At 37.4% G+C, this 22,704-nt stretch overlaps 1 protein-coding gene and 2 long non-coding RNA genes across 3 annotated transcripts in view; 2 read left to right on the forward strand and 1 right to left on the reverse strand.

Annotated features, from left to right (window-relative positions):
• Nucleotides 1-22,704, forward strand: part of abcc3 (ATP-binding cassette, sub-family C (CFTR/MRP), member 3) — a 111,763-nt gene that overhangs the window by 79,549 nt on the left and 9,510 nt on the right. The window contains exons 23-28 of the mRNA XM_082152220.1: nucleotides 4,418-4,731; nucleotides 7,638-7,837; nucleotides 11,276-11,402; nucleotides 12,714-12,815; nucleotides 14,140-14,286; nucleotides 14,802-14,960. Coding sequence (XP_082008346.1) covers nucleotides 4,418-4,731; nucleotides 7,638-7,837; nucleotides 11,276-11,402; nucleotides 12,714-12,815; nucleotides 14,140-14,286; nucleotides 14,802-14,960 — 1,049 coding nt within the window. The remainder of the gene's footprint in view (nucleotides 1-4,417; nucleotides 4,732-7,637; nucleotides 7,838-11,275; nucleotides 11,403-12,713; nucleotides 12,816-14,139; nucleotides 14,287-14,801; nucleotides 14,961-22,704) is intronic.
• On the reverse strand, nucleotides 1,058-1,358 carry LOC309485395. The gene is made up of 2 exons (XR_014201168.1): nucleotides 1,253-1,358; nucleotides 1,058-1,197 (listed from the first exon to the last, which is right to left on the reverse strand). It is a non-coding gene; the product is annotated as an uncharacterized lncRNA (long non-coding RNA).
• LOC309485399 lies at nucleotides 3,473-4,042 on the forward strand. Its single transcript, XR_014201172.1, has 2 exons — nucleotides 3,473-3,601; nucleotides 3,636-4,042. It is a non-coding gene; the product is annotated as an uncharacterized lncRNA (long non-coding RNA).

Consider the following 22,704-nt stretch of genomic DNA (forward strand, 5'->3'; position numbering starts at 1 on the left):
TGTGTGTGTGTGTGTAGTGACGCTCTCCTCCTCTGGTGCTCCCTGTAGGGGTGTGTGTGTGTGTGTGTGTAGTGACGCTCTCCTCCTCCTCTGGTCCCTCTAACACAGGCGTCCTGGTCATGTTATCCTCATTTACTCTGGCACTGGGGAAAATCCAGGGCTCACGCAAGCTTCATCAGGCCCTGCTGGACAACCAGTTTCACACGCCACAGTCTTTCTTTGACACCACTCCCATAGGCCGGATCATCAACCGCTTCTCCAAGGACATTTACGTGATCGACGAGGTCCTGCCCTCCACAGTGCTCATGTTCCTGGGCACCTTCTTTGCCTCCGTGTCCACCATGATTGTTATCATTTGCAGCACACCCATATTCGCTCTGGTCATTGGCCCTCTGGCCTTGATTTACTTCTTTGTTCAGGTATTTCCTCCCTTTTATTGCAGATTCTGGACGAGTCCGGGGCGATCCTTAACATTTCAGTTCTCCTGAGCATGTGCAAAGACGATTTATTCCTCTCCTCTTTTGCATGAGTCTCTATGGCTTCGTTCAGATTGCAGGGAAAATCGGACTTTTTTTCCAATATGCTTTTAGTTTTTTGAACAATTTAAATCTGATAATTCTTGTTTTTATTTGTTCCAGTTCAGACATCTAGCTTTTTTTTTTGTGCACATATGTAACATAATTTAAAGTGCGCATTATGCTCTACGGCTGTCATGTTTGCTTATTCTCTACATACAAAATATGATTTTCATAATCAGTATTTCTGTCTTGTTTTCCAGCACAAATATCTAAATGTTTTTAAATCAGGAGACATTTACTTATTTTGTTTGGTTTTATCTTATTGTATGTGTGCAGCGCCTATGCAGCTAAAAATATCTATACATTCTTAAATCAAGATGCATTTACATTTTGACTTTAAAAATGTATCACAATTATGCGAGTTTATGCTGCCAAAGGGCTCAGAATCATAATCTAGTTTTCCCTTTGGATTAAGATTATTTTTCTGACCCCATGATCAGATATTTGTTCTTGTTTAAACTTAAATTTTGCTAATTTTTAACAAGAATATCTTACATTTTCAGACATTTTATTATGTTTATTAATAATTTTTTCTCGTGAGTACCAGCAAAAAGTCCTTACAAAGTAGGGAATCTCAAATTTGACTATCCTTGTGGGGACATTTGGTCCTCAAGTATAGCTAACACACACACACACACACACACACACACACACACACACACACACACACACACACACACACACACACACACACACACACACGCACACACACACACACACATGTATGATTTATGAATGTTTAGATATTTGTCCTGGAAAACAAGACAGAAACACTGAGGAGGATCATCATGTTTTGCCGTGTATGCATTAAATATTAAATAGATAACGAGTCAAACACTCGGTCCTAAAGATCAGAATTTCTCGCGGTGTGAGCGAAGCCTTGTCTTGTGCGACTGCTCACTTCCTGTTTCTCCTGCCCACTTCCTGTTGCTCGTGTGTCCTCACCCTTACACTCAACCATCACACAACACACACACATGCACACACACACTGGAACTCTCGTGGTTTGTGTGTAAATCCTCCTGCTTTTCTTTTAGCGCTGATGATGATGATGGTGCAAATTATGTCCAATAATTCTGAGTTATTAAATGGTGCATCTGTAGATGACAGCAGGGCTTTAGTCGAGTTATTATCTATAGTTCTCAAATGAGATTTTCCTGATATTTCAGTTGTTGCTCTGAAACTTCTCAGATGTTTATCTTGAGATCCCGGTATAATCTCATATTTCAGATCAGATCTGCAATCAAAAGACAGAGATTTCAATATTAACTCAAACATTTCTCATCAAATCCTTGGAAAAAGATGTTATTGCACTACCGGTCAAAAGTTCGGAATAATTGTGTTTTCTGAAAGTATCTTCTGCTTCACCAAAGCTGCATTTATTTGATAAAAAATACAGTAAAATAGTGAAATATTATTATAATTTAAAATAGCATTTTACACAAGAATCACATTTATGATTATTATTAGTGTTGAATATAGTTCATTTGTTTGTGGAAACCGTCATATATTGTTTTTCCGGATTCTTTGATGAATAGAAAGTTCAAAAGAACAGCATTTATTTGAAATAGAAGCTTTTGTAACATTATAAAGTCACTTTTGATCAATTTAATGCGTCCTTGATGAATAAAAGTAATAATTTCTTCTTTTTTTAAATCCCCAGACTTTTGAACGGTAGTGTGTCTGAGCCATGAGATATCATTTGATATAGTATAATGTAAAATCTTTTTGTTTTTACAAATTCTATGATTGTTTTTGAGGAGCCTGGTCAATGTTCATATCTGAGAATCATAAACACAGGCAGAGAATGATATAAATGTTCTGTCTTTCACATTTCTGCATTTGGCAGATGCTGATCTTGCATTGAAGGTTTAAGTGTTATCAGTTCCTGCATATGAATTGAGTGTTTCTCTCCCAGATGTGTGTGTGTGTGTGTGTGTGTGTGTGTGTGTGTCTGCATACGGACATCCACCATAGTTCAGTCTCAGTGTTTCTCCAGTCGTGGCGTCACACACACAGACTGTAGGGCTGGGTTACAGTATTGAGCTCTCGATCGTTATCGATTCTCATTTTGATGAACCGATATTGACTCTTAGATCGGTCTTTGTGTGAACAAAACTTCACTAAACATTATTTGTAGCGTCTGCCATTCAATAATCTTTCTGCTTTGATACTTTTGATATGGAACAAAGTCTCAGCTGTCAGTTTCATAGCAAAATTCAAGCAATAAATGTGTGTTTGTGTGTCTTTAATGTGTGTGACAGATGAAGCGATCATCTCTTCCTCTTCACTACTAGTTACAGCAGCAAATAAACATCATTGAACACCAGATGGAATGATGAAAGATACAGAACAACTTCCTGAACTCAATCTCATTGTAGTCTCATGTAATCCACCGTCAATAAAACAGCTGGAGAACAATAATGTCAAAACAAGCCGTTCGATGAGCATAAACGCGATAGAGTTTACAGCTTTAGATGTTGACGTACTGTACCTGATAAATATCCAAATGAATTGATATCAGATCGGAAGTGAATCGAAATCGAAAGTAAATCGAATCTCAATCTTGTGAATCAAAATCGGAATTGAATCGAGTCGCAAACTTGTGAATCACAATCGGAATTTAATCAAATCACAAGCTTGTGAATCAAAATCGGAAGTGAATCGAATCTCAAACTTGTGAATCAAAATCGGAATTGAATCGAATCGCAAACTTGTGAATCACAATCGGAATTGAATCAAATCACAAACTTGTGAATCAAAATCGGAATTTAATAAAATCACAAACTTGTGAATTGAAAGAGAATCGAATCTCAAACTTGTGAATCAAAATCAGAATTGAATCAAATCACAAGCTTGTGAATCAAAATCGGAAGTGAATCAAATCACAAGCTTGTGAATCGAAATCGAAAGTGAATAGAATCTCAAACTTGTGAATCAAAATCGGAATTGAATCAAATCGCACAATTGTGAATCAAAATCAGAATTGAATCAAATCACAAGCTTGTGAATCAAAATCGGAAGTGAATCAAAATCGGAATTGAATCAAATCACAAGCTTGTGAATCAAAATCGAAGGTGAATCAAATCTCAAACTTGTGAACCAAAATCGGAATTGAATCAAATTAGAAGCTTGTGAATCAAAGTCGGAATTGAATCAAATCATAAGCTTGTGAATCGAAATCGAAAGTGAATAGAATCTCAAACTTGTGAATCAAAATCGGAATTGAATCAAATCTCAAACTTGTGAATCGAAATCGAAAGTGAATCAAATCGCAAACTTGTGAATCAACATCGGAATTGAATCAAATCACAAGCTTGTGAATCAAAATCGAAGGTGAATCAAATCTCAAACTTGTGAACCAAAATCGGAATTGAATCAAATTGCAAGCTTGTGAATCAAAGTCGGAATTGAATCAAATCATAAGCTTGTGAATCGAAATCGAAAGTGAATAGAATCTCAAACTTGTGAATCAAAATCGGAATTGAATCAAATCTCAAACTTGTGAATCGAAATCAAAAGTGAATCAAATCGCAAACTTGTGAATCGAAATCGAAAGTGAATCAAATCGCAAACTTGTGAATCAACATCGGAATTTAATCAAATAACAAGCTTGTGAATCGAAATCGAAAGTGAATCGAATCTCAAACTTGTGAATCAAAATCGGAAGTGAATCAAATCTCAAGCTTGTAAATCAAACCTGAAATGTAAGGTTATGGTGAAACCGGTGTGGAAGCCCAGCCCTAGCAGCCTGTCTGACGAGCCAGTGTGAATCAGACGAGCGAGGGCTAAACCGGACTAACCCTCCTCTTCCTCGTTGTGTGTGTCGTTGTGCACAGGTGTGCTGATTCTGGCCAACGCTTTACTGTGCCGGGCGTACAGCACACTGAAGGCGGCCCGCCACACACACCTCCACATGCTCCAGGGCATCCTGAGGGCACCACAGGCCTTTTTCGAGGCCACTCCCTCAGGCCGGGTCCTGAACCGCTTCAGCAAAGACGTGGACACTATAGACTCGCTCATTCCAGATAATATTGATATCTGGATGCGCACTTTCTGGTACACAGTAAATGTGCTGCTCGTTTGCTCTGTCCTCACCCCTATGTTCCTCATAGTCATAGTGCCGTTAATGCTGTTCTATTGGTGGGTCCAGGTAAATAGGAACAAGTCTGCTAACTCATTAATACAGCATGCTAACATGTGTTGATGTTCTGTTCTAGCTGCATTATTATCACTGTCGTAGTGTTGTAGTTTTTACACCGTGTGTGTGGTTTGGTCATTGGGTTTTGGTGCGGTCAGGGAGTCGAGACTCTGGTGAACGAACGGAGAGACTCGACTCACTGAACTCTCAGATGATGCTGTTCTTTACCCAAAGAATACACTCCTTCTGTTTTATATCCAATTATTAATCAGCTGAGTAAAAGTCATAATAATAATAATTCATTTTTGCAATAATGTATTCAATTATATACTACTACTACTGATAATAATAATAATGATAGTAATCATTCATTTTTGCAATAATTTGTTAAATTATATACTATTACTACTACTGTTAATAAGAATAATAATGATAACAATAATTATTATATAATTTAATATATTCATGTAATAATTATATCATTTAAATATCATTTTATTATTATTATTGACAACAGCAGCAACAACAACAATAGTGGTAATAAATGATTGCAATATTTTATTAAATAAAATACTACTGCTACTACTAATAATATTAGTATTAATAATGATAACTATTTTATTATACAATTTAATAAATTACTGCAAGAAATGAATAATAATAGTAATACTTTATCACAATAATTTGTTAAATTATATAATACTGCTACTACTACTATATATAATAATAATAATAATATTTCGATTATAATATTTTATATTATTTAATAAATTATTAATATGATTATGAGTATTATGATGATGCTAATTAGTTTTGCAATCATTTATTATTATTATTCACAACAAAAATAATAATTTAATGCAATAATTGATTACATTATTTTAATAAAGATCATGTTTAAGTATACTACTACTAATAATGATAATAATTATTATATGATTTAAATTATTACAACAAAATAATAATAGAATATTGCAATCATTTATTAAATGATGACGACTAATAATAATTCTAATGTTTATAATTAATATCAAATATATCTATATATCATTTAATAAAGTATTACAATAAATTATTATTACGGTTAATATTTTGGTTAATAATATCAATATCAACATTAATGATAATAATTATTATTATTATCTAATTTAATAAATGATTGCATTATTGCAATAATGAATTATTATTAATTATAATGCCATATATCCGCCCGTATGGATATACAGTGTAATTAACAGTATGAGTGATGAATGTGGGTAAAGAACAGCGTGTTACAGTAGAGTTACAGTAGCTTTGCAGGAGTAGATGAAGTTGTGAAGTGTTTTGCTGTGTGAATGTCCTCATTTCATCAGTACTAATGCAAGCGCGCGTAACAGACTGTGATTCAACTGGACTTTTAACTCATACCTGGCATGTAGTTATTCTACTGGAAGATCTGGCATATGGAAAATAATAATCCACATTAGAAGTGTGTTTGGTGGTCAGTATCTACTAATATCTAGACTATTAACAAAGTAGTGTTAAGTTCTTCTTAACCAGTTCAGATGCTAATGACAAGTAGTGGAGAGATAAACAGCATTACGGTTTGTAACCCAGTGTAATATTGATAACGGTGTTTGATATGTTTGCGGGTTCTATCTGGTGTCGTGAAGAGCAGTGATTCTCAACTCATCGGTACTAAACCCTCAATCTCTCAATGCATAACTGTAACTTGGTCTTGCATCTGTCCTGATTGTACTGTAACTCCTCATCTTTTTGCGTGATCTTTGCATGGCATGAACTGGCTTTCTGAAGCGCTCTGTGTTTTCTGAGCGAATCGCTTGTCGCATGCAGCCGAAATATCACATGATTGATGTCATTATGTTCAGAAATGCACAAAGCCAAACCAAACACTACAACATTATGATGGCGTTTGATCCCATTTATATTTGATCCCTTAATGTGAATGCTATTTTAAAATATTTCAATAAGAGTATTGCATTCTGAATTATTGTTTGATTAAAAGTGCTTATGGTGAGGATTCTAGAAAGTAAATTAAACTAAATTAACTAAATTAAAGATTGAACATGTTTTAAAACGGTTTGTCTCAATGAAGGAATGTGCGGATTAACTAGAATCGCATACAGTTTATTTGCAATATTTGATATTCAGAAGAATTTTGATAATTGTATTCAGACTTAATTGATCAAAAGTGACAGTAAAGACATTTATAATGTTACAAATGATTCTATGTCAAAATAAATGCTGTTCTTTTGAGCTTTCTATTCATCAAAGAATCCTGAAAAATTTTATGTATCTCGGTTTTCAACACTGATAATAATCATAAATGTTTCTTGTGCATCAAATCATCATATTAGAATGATTTCTGAAGGATCATGTGACACTGAAGACTGGAGTAATGATGCTGAAAATTCAGCTTTGATCACAGGAATAAATTACACTTTACTATATATTCACATAGAAAACAGATGATTTACATTGGAATAATATTTTACTGTTTTTACTGTATTTTTGATCAAATAAATGAAGCTTTGGTGAGCCGGAGACTCTTTCAGAAACATAAGAAATCTCACCGACCCCAACATTTTTAACAATGTATGTCACTATATTGAATATACAATATTTCACATTTATCTTGATAAGGCTTTTTCTCTTATTATAAATAGTATTATTATAAATAGTCTCTGACCTAACATTCCTAGAGTTCAGACAAACCTGCAATATTATCTTGTTAATTTTAAAGCATTTAGAAATTTTCCTTTAATAAAAGACTTCGACAAAGCAAAAATATAAAAGCAAAAATGCATGTTGTCAAATGACGAGTGTGTTTTCTGAATCCTCACTCATTCGTACATGTATTAATATGTAATCTTCTTGCTGTTGTTTGTTTGTGTAATGGCTTGTTCTTTCCTCCGTAGAGGTTTTATGTGGCCACGTCTCGTCAGCTAAAGAGGCTGGAGTCTGTCAGTAGGTCTCCTATATATTCTCATTTTTCGGAGACCATCACGGGCACTAGCGTGATCCGCGCGTACGGGCGCCACGGTGCCTTCGTTCTCATGAGCGATATGAAAGTGGATGAGAACCAAAAGAGTTACTACCCTGGTATCGTGTCCAACAGGTTGGTTCGGTCTCGCTCACACTCGCTCGGATGCATGCAGACTTTCCAATTGCGACTTTAATCATTTAATTATTGCAACTTTATATCTCGCAATTCTGACTTTATATCTCGCAATTCTGACTTTATATCTCGCAATTCTGACTTTATATCACACAATTCTGACTTTATATCTCACAATTCTGACTTTATAACACACAATTCTGACTTTATATCACACAATTCTGACTTTATATCACACAATTCTGACTTTATATCACGCAATTCTGACTTTATATCTCACAATTCTGACTTTATATCTCACAATTCTGACTTTATATCTCGCAATTCTGACTTTATATCTCGCAATTCTGACTTTATAACGCAATTGCAACTTTATATCTCGCAATTCTGACTTTATATCTCGCAATTCTGACTTTATATCTCACAATTCTGACTTTATATCTCGCAATTCTGACTTTATATCACACAATTCTGACTTTATATCTCACAATTCTGACTTTATATCTCGCAATTCTGACTTTATATCTCACAATTCTGACTTTATATCTCACAATTCTATCTCGCAATTCTGACTTTATATCACGCAATTCTGACTTTATATCACACAATTCTGACTTTATATCTCACAATTCTGACTTTATATCTCGCAATTCTGACTTTATATCTCGCAATTCTGACTTTATATCTTGCAATTCTGACTTTATATCTCGCAATTCTGACTTTATATCTTGCAATTCTGACTTTATATCACACAATTCTGACTTTATATCTCGCAATTCTGACTTTATATCTCACAATTCTGACTTTATATCTCGCAATTCTGACTTTATATCTCGCAATTCTGACTTTATATCTCACAATTCTGACTTTATATCTCACAATTCTGACTTTATATCTCGCAATTCTGACTTTATATCACACAATTCTGACTTTATATCTCACAATTCTGACTTTATATCTCGCAATTCTTACTTTATATCACGCAATTCTGACTTTATAACGCAATTGCAACTTTATATCTCGCAATTCTGACTTTATATCTCGCAATTCTGACTTTATATCTCACAATTCTGACTTTATATCACGCAATTCTGACTTTATAACGCAATTGCAACTTTATATCTCGCAATTCTGACTTTATATCTCGCAATTCTGACTTTATATCTCACAATTCTGACTTTATATCTCACAATTCTGACTTTATATCTCACAATTCTGACTTTATATCTCGCAATTCTGACTTTATATCACGCAATTCTGACTTTATATCACACAATTCTGACTTTATATCTCACAATTCTGACTTTATATCTCGCAATTCTGACTTTATATCTCGCAATTCTGACTTTATAACGCAATTGCAACTTTATATCTCGCAATTCTGACTTTATATCTCGCAATTCTGACTTTATATCTTGCAATTCTGACTTTATATCTCGCAATTCTGACTTTATATCTCACAATTCTGACTTTATATCTCGCAATTCTGACTTTATATCTCACAATTCTGACTTTATATCTCACAATTCTGACTTTATATCTCGCAATTCTGACTTTATATCACGCAATTCTGACTTTATAACGCAATTGCAACTTTATATCTCGCAATTCTGACTTTATATCTCGCAATTCTGACTTTATATCTTGCAATTCTGACTTTATATCTCGCAATTCTGACTTTATATCTCACAATTCTGACTTTATATCTCGCAATTCTGACTTTATATCTCGCAATTCTGACTTTATATCTCACAATTCTGACTTTATATCACGCAATTCTGACTTTATAACGCAATTGCAACTTTATATCTCACAATTCTGACTTTATATCACGCAATTCTGACTTTATATCTCGCAATTCTGACTTTATATCTCGCAATTCTGACTTTATATCTCGCAATTCTGACTTTATATCTCGCAATTCTGACTTTTTAACACACTATTGCAACTTTATATCTCGCAATTCTGACTTTATATCTCGCAATTCTGACTTTATATCTCGCAATTCTGACTTTATATCTCACAATTCTGACTTTATATCTCGCAATTCTGACTTTATATCTCGCAATTCTGACTTTATATCTCACAATTCTGACTTTATATCACGCAATTCTGACTTTATAACGCAATTGCAACTTTATATCTCACAATTCTGACTTTATATCACGCAATTCTGACTTTATATCTCGCAATTCTGACTTTATAACACACTATTGCAACTTTATATCTCGCAATTCTGACTTTATATCTCGCAATTCTGACTTTATATCTCGCAATTCTGACTTTATATCTCGCAATTCTGACTTTATATCTCGCAATTCTGACTTTTTAACACACTATTGCAACTTTATATCTCGCAATTCTGACTTTATAACACACTATTGCAACTTTATATCTCGCAATTCTGACTTTATATCTCGCAATTCTGACTTTATATCACACAATTGCAACTTTATATCATGCAATTCTGACTTTATATCTCGCAATTCTGACTTTATATCACACAATTGCAACTTTATATCACGCAATTCTGACTTTATAACACACTATTGCAACTTTATATCTCGCAATTCTGACTTTATATCTCGCAATTCTGACTTTATATCACACAATTGCAACTTTATATCTCACAATTCTGACCTTATAACACACAATTGCAACGTTATATCACGCAATTCTGACTTTATAATACAATTGCAACTTTATATCTCGCAATTCTGACCTTATAACACACAATTGCAACTTAATAACGCACTATTGTGACTTTATATCACACAATTGCGACTTTATATCACACAATTGCAACTTTATATCTCGCAATTCTGACTTTATATCACACAATTGCAACTTTATATCACGCAATTCTGACTTTATAACACACTATTGCAACTTTATATCTCGCAATTCTGACTTTATAACACACTATTGCAACTTTATATCTCGCAATTCTGACTTTATATCTCGCAATTCTGACTTTATATCACGCAATTCTGACTTTATATCACACAATTGCAACTTTATATCATGCAATTCTGACTTTATATCACACAATTGCGACTTTATATCTCACAATTCTGACTTTATATCACACAATTGCAACTTTATATCATGCAATTCTGACCTTATAACACACAATTGCAACTTTATATCATGCAATTCTGACCTTATAACACACAATTGCAACTTTATATCACGCAATTCTGACTTTATAATACAATTGCAACTTAATAACGCACTATTGCGACTTTATATCACACAATTGCGACTTTATATCACACAATTCTGACTTTATATCACGTAATTCTGACTATAACTCGCCAGTCGTTCGGATGCATGCAGATTTTCCCAGCGTCTTCCAATCTTTACTGGCTTTTGTGGGAAATGTCTCTGTTAAAATGTGGCTCAGTCGTAACAGTGTTGTGTTTGGATGCGAAACAGGTGGTTGGGGGTTCGGATCGAGTTTATCGGGAACTGTATTGTGTTGTTTGCTGCTCTGTTCGCTGCGGTCGGGAAGGATAAACTGAATCCTGGTCTGGTGGGTCTGTCAGTGTCGTACGCTCTACAGGTACAGTCACACTCATGTATTATAATCACTAGTCATGTGTAATAGTTCATATAATAGTGTTCATCTGTAGCTCTAACATTGGTGTATTCATACTGTTGTTTATCATGAAAACATTTCTTTTTCATTTTCACTACATCTCATGATGCATTTATTATGGAAGCTTGTTTCCACCACAGAATAAAACCTTTTAAAAGATAATTGCGACTTTTTATCTTGCAATTTTGTGATATAAAGTCAGAATTGTGAGATATAAACATGCAATTCTGAAAGTTTATATCTCGCAATTTTTTATTTATAACACGCAATTGCGAGAAAAAAGTCTGAATTGTGAGAAAATGTCGCAATTACCTTTTTTATTTTTTATTCTGTGGCGGAAACAAGCTTCCATAATTTACACAAATAACATGAGACTTAATACGTAGGAGAAATATTTACTTTTAGACTATTGGTCAAAAGTTGATGTTTATTGTTTAATGCAATGCTGCATTTATTTTGAAGAAAAAAATAACAGTAAAATCAGGAATATTGTGAAATATTGTACAATTTTATATCACATGATCCTTCAGAAATCATTCTAATATGCTGATTTGCTGCATTATTAATTATTAATGGTTCTTCTAATTAATATTATTATCAATGTTGAAAACAGTGGAAACTGTGATACATTGTTTTTTATTTTTTTTATTCTTTCAAAAGTTCAAAAGAACAGCATTTATTTGAAATAGTCTTTTGTAACATTATAAATGTCTTTACTTTCACTTTTGTTCAATTTAATGCGTCCTTGATGAATAAAAGTATTATTATGATTTTTTATCTTACTGACCCTAAACTTTTGAATGTTTTTTAACACTGATAATAATCATAAATGTGATACTTGAGCATCAAATCATCATATTAGACTGATTTGTGAAGGATCATGTGACACTGAAGACTGGAGTAATGATGCTGAAAATTCAGCTTTGATCACAGGAATAAATTACACTTTACTATATTCACATAGAAAACAGATGATTTACATTGCAATAATATTCACTGTTTTTACTGTATTTTTTATCAAATAAATGCAGCCTTGGTGAGCAGAAGAGACTTTTGACATGTACTGTATACATTTAGCAGATGCTTTTATCCAAAGTGACTTACTATAGACAAGCATAAGCAATATAATACAGAGCCAACAATATTTGCAGTATGCAGTGCCACATTTAATATAAAGAAAGATTATGAAACAGAGAATCAGGGGAGAAATGCATAGTTTTTTCCCACTATAAGTGCCTGTATTCTGCAACAACACTTCTTACTTCTACTGTATAGGTCACTATGTCCCTAAACTGGATGGTGAGGATGACCTCTGACCTTGAGAGCAACATAGTAGCAGTGGAAAGAGTGAAGGAGTATTCAGAAACACCGACGGAGGTACAGGACAACAAACACATGCTCATGTTCTTAACAATAAACATTTGATTGGTTGATGTGCTCTTGAACATCAGCATGAGATCTGGTCCGCTTTACACAGCACTGTGAAAGTGATGTCGAAACAGTGAAAAGTGCTCTGGAATTTACTCTACTCTTTAATGGTAGTTTGAGAAAACTAGGAAAATAAGTGTCTTAATCTCCAGAGTCACTTCACAAGCTTTTCACCGTTTCATTTCAGAGAAACTACAGTCTGAAACTAAAACTCAAAGATCTTCACCAGAAAACGTCAAAATAAAAGTCTGGTTTAACGTATACTACAATATACTTCTTAAAGTAATAATAATATTTCTAAGGATTATCATACAACCAATTATAAAATATTCTTTCATTCATGTTTTAAATTTATACACTTCTGTTGTGCAGCATCTTATTTGCCAAAACATAAAAATGCAAAGTTTTGTTGTAAATTAATTGTTATATTTCAATTTGATGACATTTTAGAAGCTTATAAATGTATATAAAATTGTCTTAAATCATTAAAGTTTATAAAATAAAATGGAAAACACAGAATTTAGGGGAAATTAAAGTGAATTTCATGGGGCCCTAAATTAATAGTGAACAAACAAATATACATGTTTACATTCATCCTCAAGGTCTAATATGTGAAAAGCATTTCCTTCCCTATTAATGTTAAATGAATATCAGCCAGCCCTAAATTAAGTAATAAAAAGTAAGAAATAAAACAGTTTTTTCTGACCCCATTGACAGTAATTTGTTCTTGTTTTAATCATAAACTCACTTTTTGCTTTTCAAATAAATGTATCTTATGAATGTTTAGATGTTTGTGCTGGAAAACAGGACAGAAACACTGAGGAAGAACATCATGAGCAAGAGCTCATTTGATGTAAAATCTTATAACGTTATAAAAGTAATATACGTTGTAATACCAGTGTAATACCCATGTCATTATGCTAATTTCTGTCTTCATAAATCACAAAAAACACACACACACACTAACTTTTTCAAAAAACACATTTTATTATGTTATTAATCAAATTTTCTTGTGAGGACCAGCAAAAAGTCCTTACAAAGTAGGGAATCTCAAATTTGATTATCCTTGTGGGGACATTTGGTCAGCTAAACACACACACACACACACACACACACACACACACACACACACACACATATATATATGATTTATGAATGTTTAGATGTTTGTGCTGGAAAACAGGACAGAAACACTGAGGAAGAACATCATGTGTGCAGTTTATTGTGAGCTCATTTGATGTAAGAGATTAAACTGGACCGTGGGTTTCCACAGGCTCCATGGGTCGTGAAGGACAAGCGCCCGCCGCCAGACTGGCCTCCCCAGGGAAACGTGGAGTTTGTGGATTACAGCGTGAGATATCGAGAAGGACTGGACCTGGTGCTGAAGAACGTCTCTCTGAAGGTCAAGGGAGGAGAGAAGGTCAGGAGCCTCGTTTCTTCAATGCTTATAGAGCCAAGATCTGTCAGGTTTACATCTGTTTTCAGCCTGACATGTGGATCACCTGTCAAAAGAAGCTTAAAGTCCCTCTGTAGTCAATCATTTTATCCCTTAAAACTCATCTTTGATCACCAATATTACATATTTAAACGTTTTTCATCTTCATGACTTAAAATATCTGGAATGTAACTCGACACCCTTGCCTCATTTAGTATGCGCGGCTCTATGAATATGCAAATGAGCCCCGCCTCCACTCACTCACTCACTCACTCACTCATTAAACGCTGGATTTACACCACAGGGCGACTTTAAAGAAAAACAGTGAGAGGAAAAAATAAACTTATAGGCAATAAATACCTATTTCTGAGTGTTTGATACACTTACATAACCAGTGACCTCCAGTGAATGATATCTGTGGATTAAATCTGATGAATCACACTGATTGTGACATCATTACTGTGATATATATTATATTTTCATATAATGATTCCCTGCAGATCGGCATCGTGGGAAGGACGGGAGCCGGGAAGTCGTCGATGACTCTGTGTTTGTTCCGTCTTCTGGAAGCGGCGGATGGAGAGATCGTGATCGACGAGGTGAAGATCTCAGAGATCGGCCTTCATGACCTCCGATCCAAACTCACCATCATCCCTCAGGTGTGTGTGCTAGCATCTGGTTTCACTTTAGCACAGCTGTTTATTGCGGTATTAGCGCTGCACTCATGATGGGTCAGCAGAAAAAGCTCATTTCCCCATTCAGAGCCATAAAGCAGTGGATTGTGATTGTTTTTCTGCTGGCGGTCGATGAAGCCAAAGCACTGAGTGCTGATAATGAGCCTGAAACACAACTGAGGCTAATGACCTGTTCGTTTGGGTCCAGATTATTAACATTGTGCTTTTTTCCTGTTGTTTGTTTTCTCTCTAGTAAAACCTGTTCTTAACCTCATTTCACCTTTTAACAGATACTAAAACGCTGCCGTGTGATTTAATGTGTTTTGAGCAGAGCAGAGCAGCATTCAGCGCTCACTACTCAAACATTATTCATATTCAGATTAAAAATGTTGTAATTTTTGTAAAGCAATGTATCTTTCCAGGAAAAAAAATAGTAATACAATTTTATTTTTTATATATATTGTAGTATATACTGTATATAAATACATATATACATATACATACACATATACATATAATATAATTACTAAATTATATATTATTAATAAAAACGTTATATATATATTATTAATAAAAACTTTATATATATATATATATATATATATATATATATATATATTTATTTAGTAATTTATAATAGTAATTTAGTAATTATATTATGTTTATATATGTATATATTGTGTGTGTGTATATATATATATACATAGTAGTAATATAATTTTTATTTTAACTTTTATTATATATATATATATATAATTTATTGCATGATACATTGCCAAAAAATTAAGTAATTTTAAAATCCTTACTGTTTAAAAAATGTGAATTATAATATGGGTGTATGTATATATGTGTGTGTATATATATATATATATATATATATATATATATATTAGTGGTGGGCCGTTATCGGCGTTAACGTGCTGCGTTAACGCAAGACTCTTATCGCGCGATAAAAAAAATATCGCCGTTAATCTATTCTCCAAGTTGGGTTGGGAGATGGCTCTATACTACACAAGCTATGATGACGCAATCTACCCGCGGCCGCGAGGTAAACCCGGCTGCAACGCATATTCGTCATCTTAAGTAAACACGGCTGAAAGTGAAAGCTGGTGAAAAAGATCGGTGCAACATCCATTATTTGGACTTGGTTCGGGTTTAAGCCGTCAGACGAGCAGCAGCAAACTATATACAGAGTGTGTGGGGTAACAGTTCGGTAAGTTAACACACGACTAATCCGTTCGACCACCTCAAATTCAAAACGAAACATGATATCACTGAATACCAGCGCGCGCGTATTATTCCCATTCCAAAATATCTTAGTTGTGTAGCACATAATCTCGATTTTAAGAATCGTTGTTGTGTTTCTTTTTAACTGAAAAGACATCAGTTAGACAATATTCTAATTTTAAATTTGGGGTTTCATAAGCTCCAAGCCATAATAAACATTAGACCTACTTAAGTCTCTGCAGCTAGTGTACTTACATTTTATTTATCTGCAAAATTATGTTGTATACTTACAGTTTTGCACAATATATGTTCTCAAAACTACATACACCCTTTAAAAAAAAATACATTTAGCAGTTGTTTAGCATGGGTCTGTGTAATCTTTTCTGAAATGGTTTTATTATAATATACTGTATATCGTTATCGCAAGAGGCTGCAATGTATATCACAATATAGATTTTAGGCCATATCGCCCATCCCTAATTGATAGCCTATAGTAGTTGATAATAACATAGGCCTACCTAATGTTGCCTACGGACGGTAACAGTACAGTAGTAACCTTTTACAGTCAATGAGTAGAACAGCTTTCTCAAGCAGTTTGTGATGCATTTTGGAAACAGGAGATGAGCCCCTGGTCTAATGCGCCACCTGGCTTGAGAAACCCGTTCTCAAAGACTTACTTTTATAGTCATTATTTGGGTAGCACACATATTCTGAATGCCTTCGGCAGAATTCAAATGAGCCATTTTAATCTACATTAATCTAGATTAAAAAAATTAATCTATGCCCACCTCTAATATATATATATATATATATATATATACACACACACAATTTTATAATATTATTTTTAGCAAATATATTAATGTTGTTGCATGTTCTTTTTTTAATTAATTTGCATTAATAGCTTGTAGTATTTAATTTTAATTAATAATTTATCATTTATGCCAGCAAGTAAAAAAATTGCCATTTACATCTGTCAGGGTGCGGTGCAGGCAGAAGAAGATGAGGAGTCAAAAGTTCCAATGCAAAACATTTACTTACAATAATATAACTCAGACTGGTACAGATAGGCAGAACATTCACACACACCAAATACAACAGAGAACGGACAAAGACTGACTGAACTGAAGGAACTTAAATACTAAGGGCGTTTTTCCACTGGGTTCGTTTGCTGCGGTCCGAACCCGAGTGCGCTAGTTCCCGGCGCCCCCCGCAGCGTTGGTCTGGTTTCACACTCAATTAGTTGTATCGAACCCAGGTGCGTTTGCAGTGATCTTACGTCATCACAAACGCACACGGAAAATGCATGGAGAATACAACTCGACTGAGCATAGCTGTAATTTGTCTGTTTTTTTGGTGCTATTATGCACAACATAGTGAGAGACAACTACGTTTATGTTCATTACATGGTGTAATTCAGCACATATCCAGGGGACGCCGTGTTTCTGCTGCTCGCAGAAGATTTTTCACTGATGCGACAGTGATACGCATGCGCGGGATACTATACTTCCTGAACAAGCGCGCACCCGAGTCCGTGTTGCTTGCACATTAACGCGAACCGCGCCACGGTTCGGGAGCAACCGAGCTCAGACCACCTCCTCCAGGTAGTCTCGGGTTCGGTACTCTAGTGCGCACCCGGGTCCGATGACAGCGTTCACATTAGCGATTTTGCATGCGAACCGTGCCCCGGTCCGCACTAAACTGCCAGTGTGAAAGCGCCCTGAAACAGATGAACACTGATTAACTGAACACAGGTGATGATGATGATGATGATTAACTAAACCCAGGTGATACAGATGAACTGATAATGATGATGAAGACAGGCAGACAAGTCCAATGAAAACAAACTAAACAGAACACAACTGTGATAACGTCACACTGATGATTTAGTTTCGCTGTAAATATGAGTGTGTTCTGTGACTGTAACTCTGCTGTGTGACTGACGTGTGTGTTCTGTGACTGTAACTCTGCTGTGTGACTGACGTGTGTGTTCTGTGACTGTAACTCTGCTGTGTGACTGACGTGTGTGTCCTGTGACTGTAACTCTGCTGTGTGATTGACGTGTGTGTTCTGTGACTGTAACTCCGCTGTGTGACTGACGTGTGTGTCCTGTGACTGTAACTCTGCTGTGTGATTGACGTGTGTGTCCTGTGACTGTAACTCTGCTGTGTGATTGACGTGTGTGTCCTGTGACTGTAACTCTGCTGTGTGACTGACGTGTGTGTCCTGTGACTGTAACTCTGCTGTGTGACTGACGTGTGTGTCCTGTGACTGTAACTCTGCTGTGTGACTGACGTGTGTGTCCTGTGACTGTAACTCTGCTGTGTGACTGACGTGTGTGTTCTGTGACTGTAACTCTGCTGTGTGACTGACGTGTGTGTTCTGTGACTGTAACTCTGCTGTGTGACTGACGTGTGTGTTCTGTGACTGTAACTCTGCTGTGTGATTGACGTGTGTGTCCTGTGACTGTAACTCTGCTGTGTGACTGACGTGTGTGTTCTGTGACTGTAACTCTGCTGTGTGACTGACGTGTGTGTTCTGTGACTGTAACTCTGCTGTGTGATTGACGTGTGTGTTCTGTGACTGTAACTCTGCTGTGTGATTGACGTGTGTGTTCTGTGACTGTAACTCTGCTGTGTGATTGACGTGTGTGTTCTGTGACTGTAACTCTGCTGTGTGATTGACGTGTGTGTTCTGTGACTGTAACTCTGCTGTGTGACTGACGTGTGTGTTCTGTGACTGTAACTCTGCTGTGTGACTGACGTGTGTGTTCTGTGACTGTAACTCTGCTGTGTGACTGACGTGTGTGTCCTGTGACTGTAACTCTGCTGTGTGACTGACGTGTGTGTTCTGTGACTGTAACTCTGCTGTGTGACTGATGTGTGTGTTCTGTGACTGTAACTCTGCTGTGTGACTGACGTGTGTGTTCTGTGACTGTAACTCTGCTGTGTGACACGTGTGTGTTCTGTGACTGTAACTCTGCTGTGTGACTGACGTGTGTGTTCTGTGACTGTAACTCTGCTGTGTGACACGTGTGTGTTCTGTGACTGTAACTCTGCTGTGTGACTGACGTGTGTGTTCTGTGACTGTAACTCTGCTGTGTGATTGACGTGTGTGTCCTGTGACTGTAACTCTGCTGTGTGACTGACGTGTGTGTTCTGTGACTGTAACTCTGCTGTGTGACTGACGTGTGTGTTCTGTGACTGTAACTCTGCTGTGTGACTGACGTGTGTGTTCTGTGACTGTAACTCTGCTGTGTGACTGACGTGTGTGTCCTGTGACTGTAACTCTGCTGTGTGACTGACGTGTGTGTTCTGTGACTGTAACTCTGCTGTGTGACTGACGTGTGTGTTCTGTGACTGTAACTCTGCTGTGTGACTGACGTGTGTGTTCTGTGACTGTAACTCTGCTGTGTGACTGACGTGTGTGTTCTGTGACTGTAACTCTGCTGTGTGACTGACGTGTGTGTCCTGTGACTGTAACTCTGCTGTGTGACTGACGTGTGTGTTCTGTGACTGTAACTCTGCTGTGTGACACGTGTGTGTTCTGTGACTGTAACTCTGCTGTGTGACTGACGTGTGTGTTCTGTGACTGTAACTCTGCTGTGTGATTGACGTGTGTGTCCTGTGACTGTAACTCTGCTGTGTGATTGACGTGTGTGTTCTGTGACTGTAACTCTGCTGTGTGATTGACGTGTGTGTTCTGTGACTGTAACTCTGCTGTGTGATTGACGTGTGTGTCCTGTGACTGTAACTCTGCTGTGTGACTGACGTGTGTATTCTGTGACTGTAACTCTGCTGTGTGATTGACGTGTGTGTTCTGTGACTGTAACTCTGCTGTGTGACTGACGTGTGTGTCCTGTGACTGTAACTCTGCTGTGTGATTGACGTGTGTGTCCTGTGACTGTAACTCTGCTGTGTGACTGACGTGTGTGTCCTGTGACTGTAACTCTGCTGTGTGACTGACGTGTGTGTCCTGTGACTGTAACTCTGCTGTGTGATTGACGTGTGTGTCCTGTGACTGTAACTCTGCTGTGTGATTGACGTGTGTGTTCTGTGACTGTAACTCTGCTGTGTGATTGACGTGTGTGTCCTGTGACTGTAACTCTGCTGTGTGACTGACGTGTGTGTCCTGTGACTGTAACTCTGCTGTGTGACTGACGTGTGTATTCTGTGACTGTAACTCTGCTGTGTGATTGACGTGTGTGTTCTGTGACTGTAACTCTGCTGTGTGACTGACGTGTGTGTCCTGTGACTGTAACTCTGCTGTGTGACTGACGTGTGTGTCCTGTGACTGTAACTCTGCTGTGTGACTGACGTGTGTGTTCTCTGACTGTAACTCTGCTGTGTGATTGACGTGTGTGTTCTGTGACTGTAACTCTGCTGTGTGACTGACGTGTGTGTCCTGTGACTGTAACTCTGCTGTGTGATTGACGTGTGTGTCCTGTGACTGTAACTCTGCTGTGTGACTGACGTGTGTGTCCTGTGACTGTAACTCTGCTGTGTGACTGACGTGTGTGTCCTGTGACTGTAACTCTGCTGTGTGATTGACGTGTGTGTCCTGTGACTGTAACTCTGCTGTGTGACTGACGTGTGTGTCCTGTGACTGTAACTCTGCTGTGTGACTGACGTGTGTGTCCTGTGACTGTAACTCTGCTGTGTGATTGACGTGTGTGTCCTGTGACTGTAACTCTGCTGTGTGACTGACGTGTGTGTCCTGTGACTGTAACTCTGCTGTGTGACTGACGTGTGTGTCCTGTGACTGTAACTCTGCTGTGTGACTGACGTGTGTGTCCTGTGACTGTAACTCTGCTGTGTGATTGACGTGTGTGTTCTGTGACTGTAACTCTGCTGTGTGACTGACGTGTGTGTTCTGTGACTGTAACTCTGCTGTGTGACTGACGTGTGTGTTCTGTGACTGTAACTCTGCTGTGTGATTGACGTGTGTGTCCTGTGACTGTAACTCTGCTGTGTGACTGACGTGTGTGTTCTGTGACTGTAACTCTGCTGTGTGACTGACGTGTGTGTTCTGTGACTGTAACTCTGCTGTGTGACTGACGTGTGTGTCCTGTGACTGTAACTCTGCTGTGTGACTGACGTGTGTGTTCTGTGACTGTAACTCTGCTGTGTGACTGATGTGTGTGTTCTGTGACTGTAACTCTGCTGTGTGACTGACGTGTGTGTTCTGTGACTGTAACTCTGCTGTGTGACACGTGTGTGTTCTGTGACTGTAACTCTGCTGTGTGACTGACGTGTGTGTTCTGTGACTGTAACTCTGCTGTGTGACACGTGTGTGTTCTGTGACTGTAACTCTGCTGTGTGACTGACGTGTGTGTTCTGTGACTGTAACTCTGCTGTGTGATTGACGTGTGTGTCCTGTGACTGTAACTCTGCTGTGTGACTGACGTGTGTGTCCTGTGACTGTAACTCTGCTGTGTGACTGACGTGTGTGTTCTGTGACTGTAACTCTGCTGTGTGACTGACGTGTGTGTTCTGTGACTGTAACTCTGCTGTGTGACTGACGTGTGTGTTCTGTGACTGTAACTCTGCTGTGTGATTGACGTGTGTGTCCTGTGACTGTAACTCTGCTGTGTGACTGACGTGTGTGTTCTGTGACTGTAACTCTGCTGTGTGACTGACGTGTGTGTTCTGTGACTGTAACTCTGCTGTGTGATTGACGTGTGTGTTCTGTGACTGTAACTCTGCTGTGTGACTGACGTGTGTGTTCTGTGACTGTAACTCTGCTGTGTGACTGACGTGTGTGTTCTGTGACTGTAACTCTGCTGTGTGACTGACGTGTGTGTTCTGTGACTGTAACTCTGCTGTGTGATTGACGTGTGTGTCCTGTGACTGTAACTCTGCTGTGTGATTGACGTGTGTGTTCTGTGACTGTAACTCTGCTGTGTGATTGACGTGTGTGTTCTGTGACTGTAACTCTGCTGTGTGATTGACGTGTGTGTCCTGTGACTGTAACTCTGCTGTGTGACTGACGTGTGTATTCTGTGACTGTAACTCTGCTGTGTGATTGACGTGTGTGTTCTGTGACTGTAACTCTGCTGTGTGACTGACGTGTGTGTTCTGTGACTGTAACTCTGCTGTGTGACTGACGTGTGTGTCCTGTGACTGTAACTCTGCTGTGTGATTGACGTGTGTGTCCTGTGACTGTAACTCTGCTGTGTGACTGACGTGTGTGTCCTGTGACTGTAACTCTGCTGTGTGACTGACGTGTGTGTCCTGTGACTGTAACTCTGCTGTGTGATTGACGTGTGTGTCCTGTGACTGTAACTCTGCTGTGTGATTGACGTGTGTGTTCTGTGACTGTAACTCTGCTGTGTGATTGACGTGTGTGTCCTGTGACTGTAACTCTGCTGTGTGACTGACGTGTGTGTCCTGTGACTGTAACTCTGCTGTGTGACTGACGTGTGTATTCTGTGACTGTAACTCTGCTGTGTGATTGACGTGTGTGTTCTGTGACTGTAACTCTGCTGTGTGACTGACGTGTG

This window comes from Leuciscus leuciscus, assembly GCF_965113295.1.
Source record: "Leuciscus leuciscus genome assembly, chromosome: 21".
NCBI classification, from domain to species: Eukaryota; Metazoa; Chordata; class Actinopteri; order Cypriniformes; family Leuciscidae; genus Leuciscus; species Leuciscus leuciscus.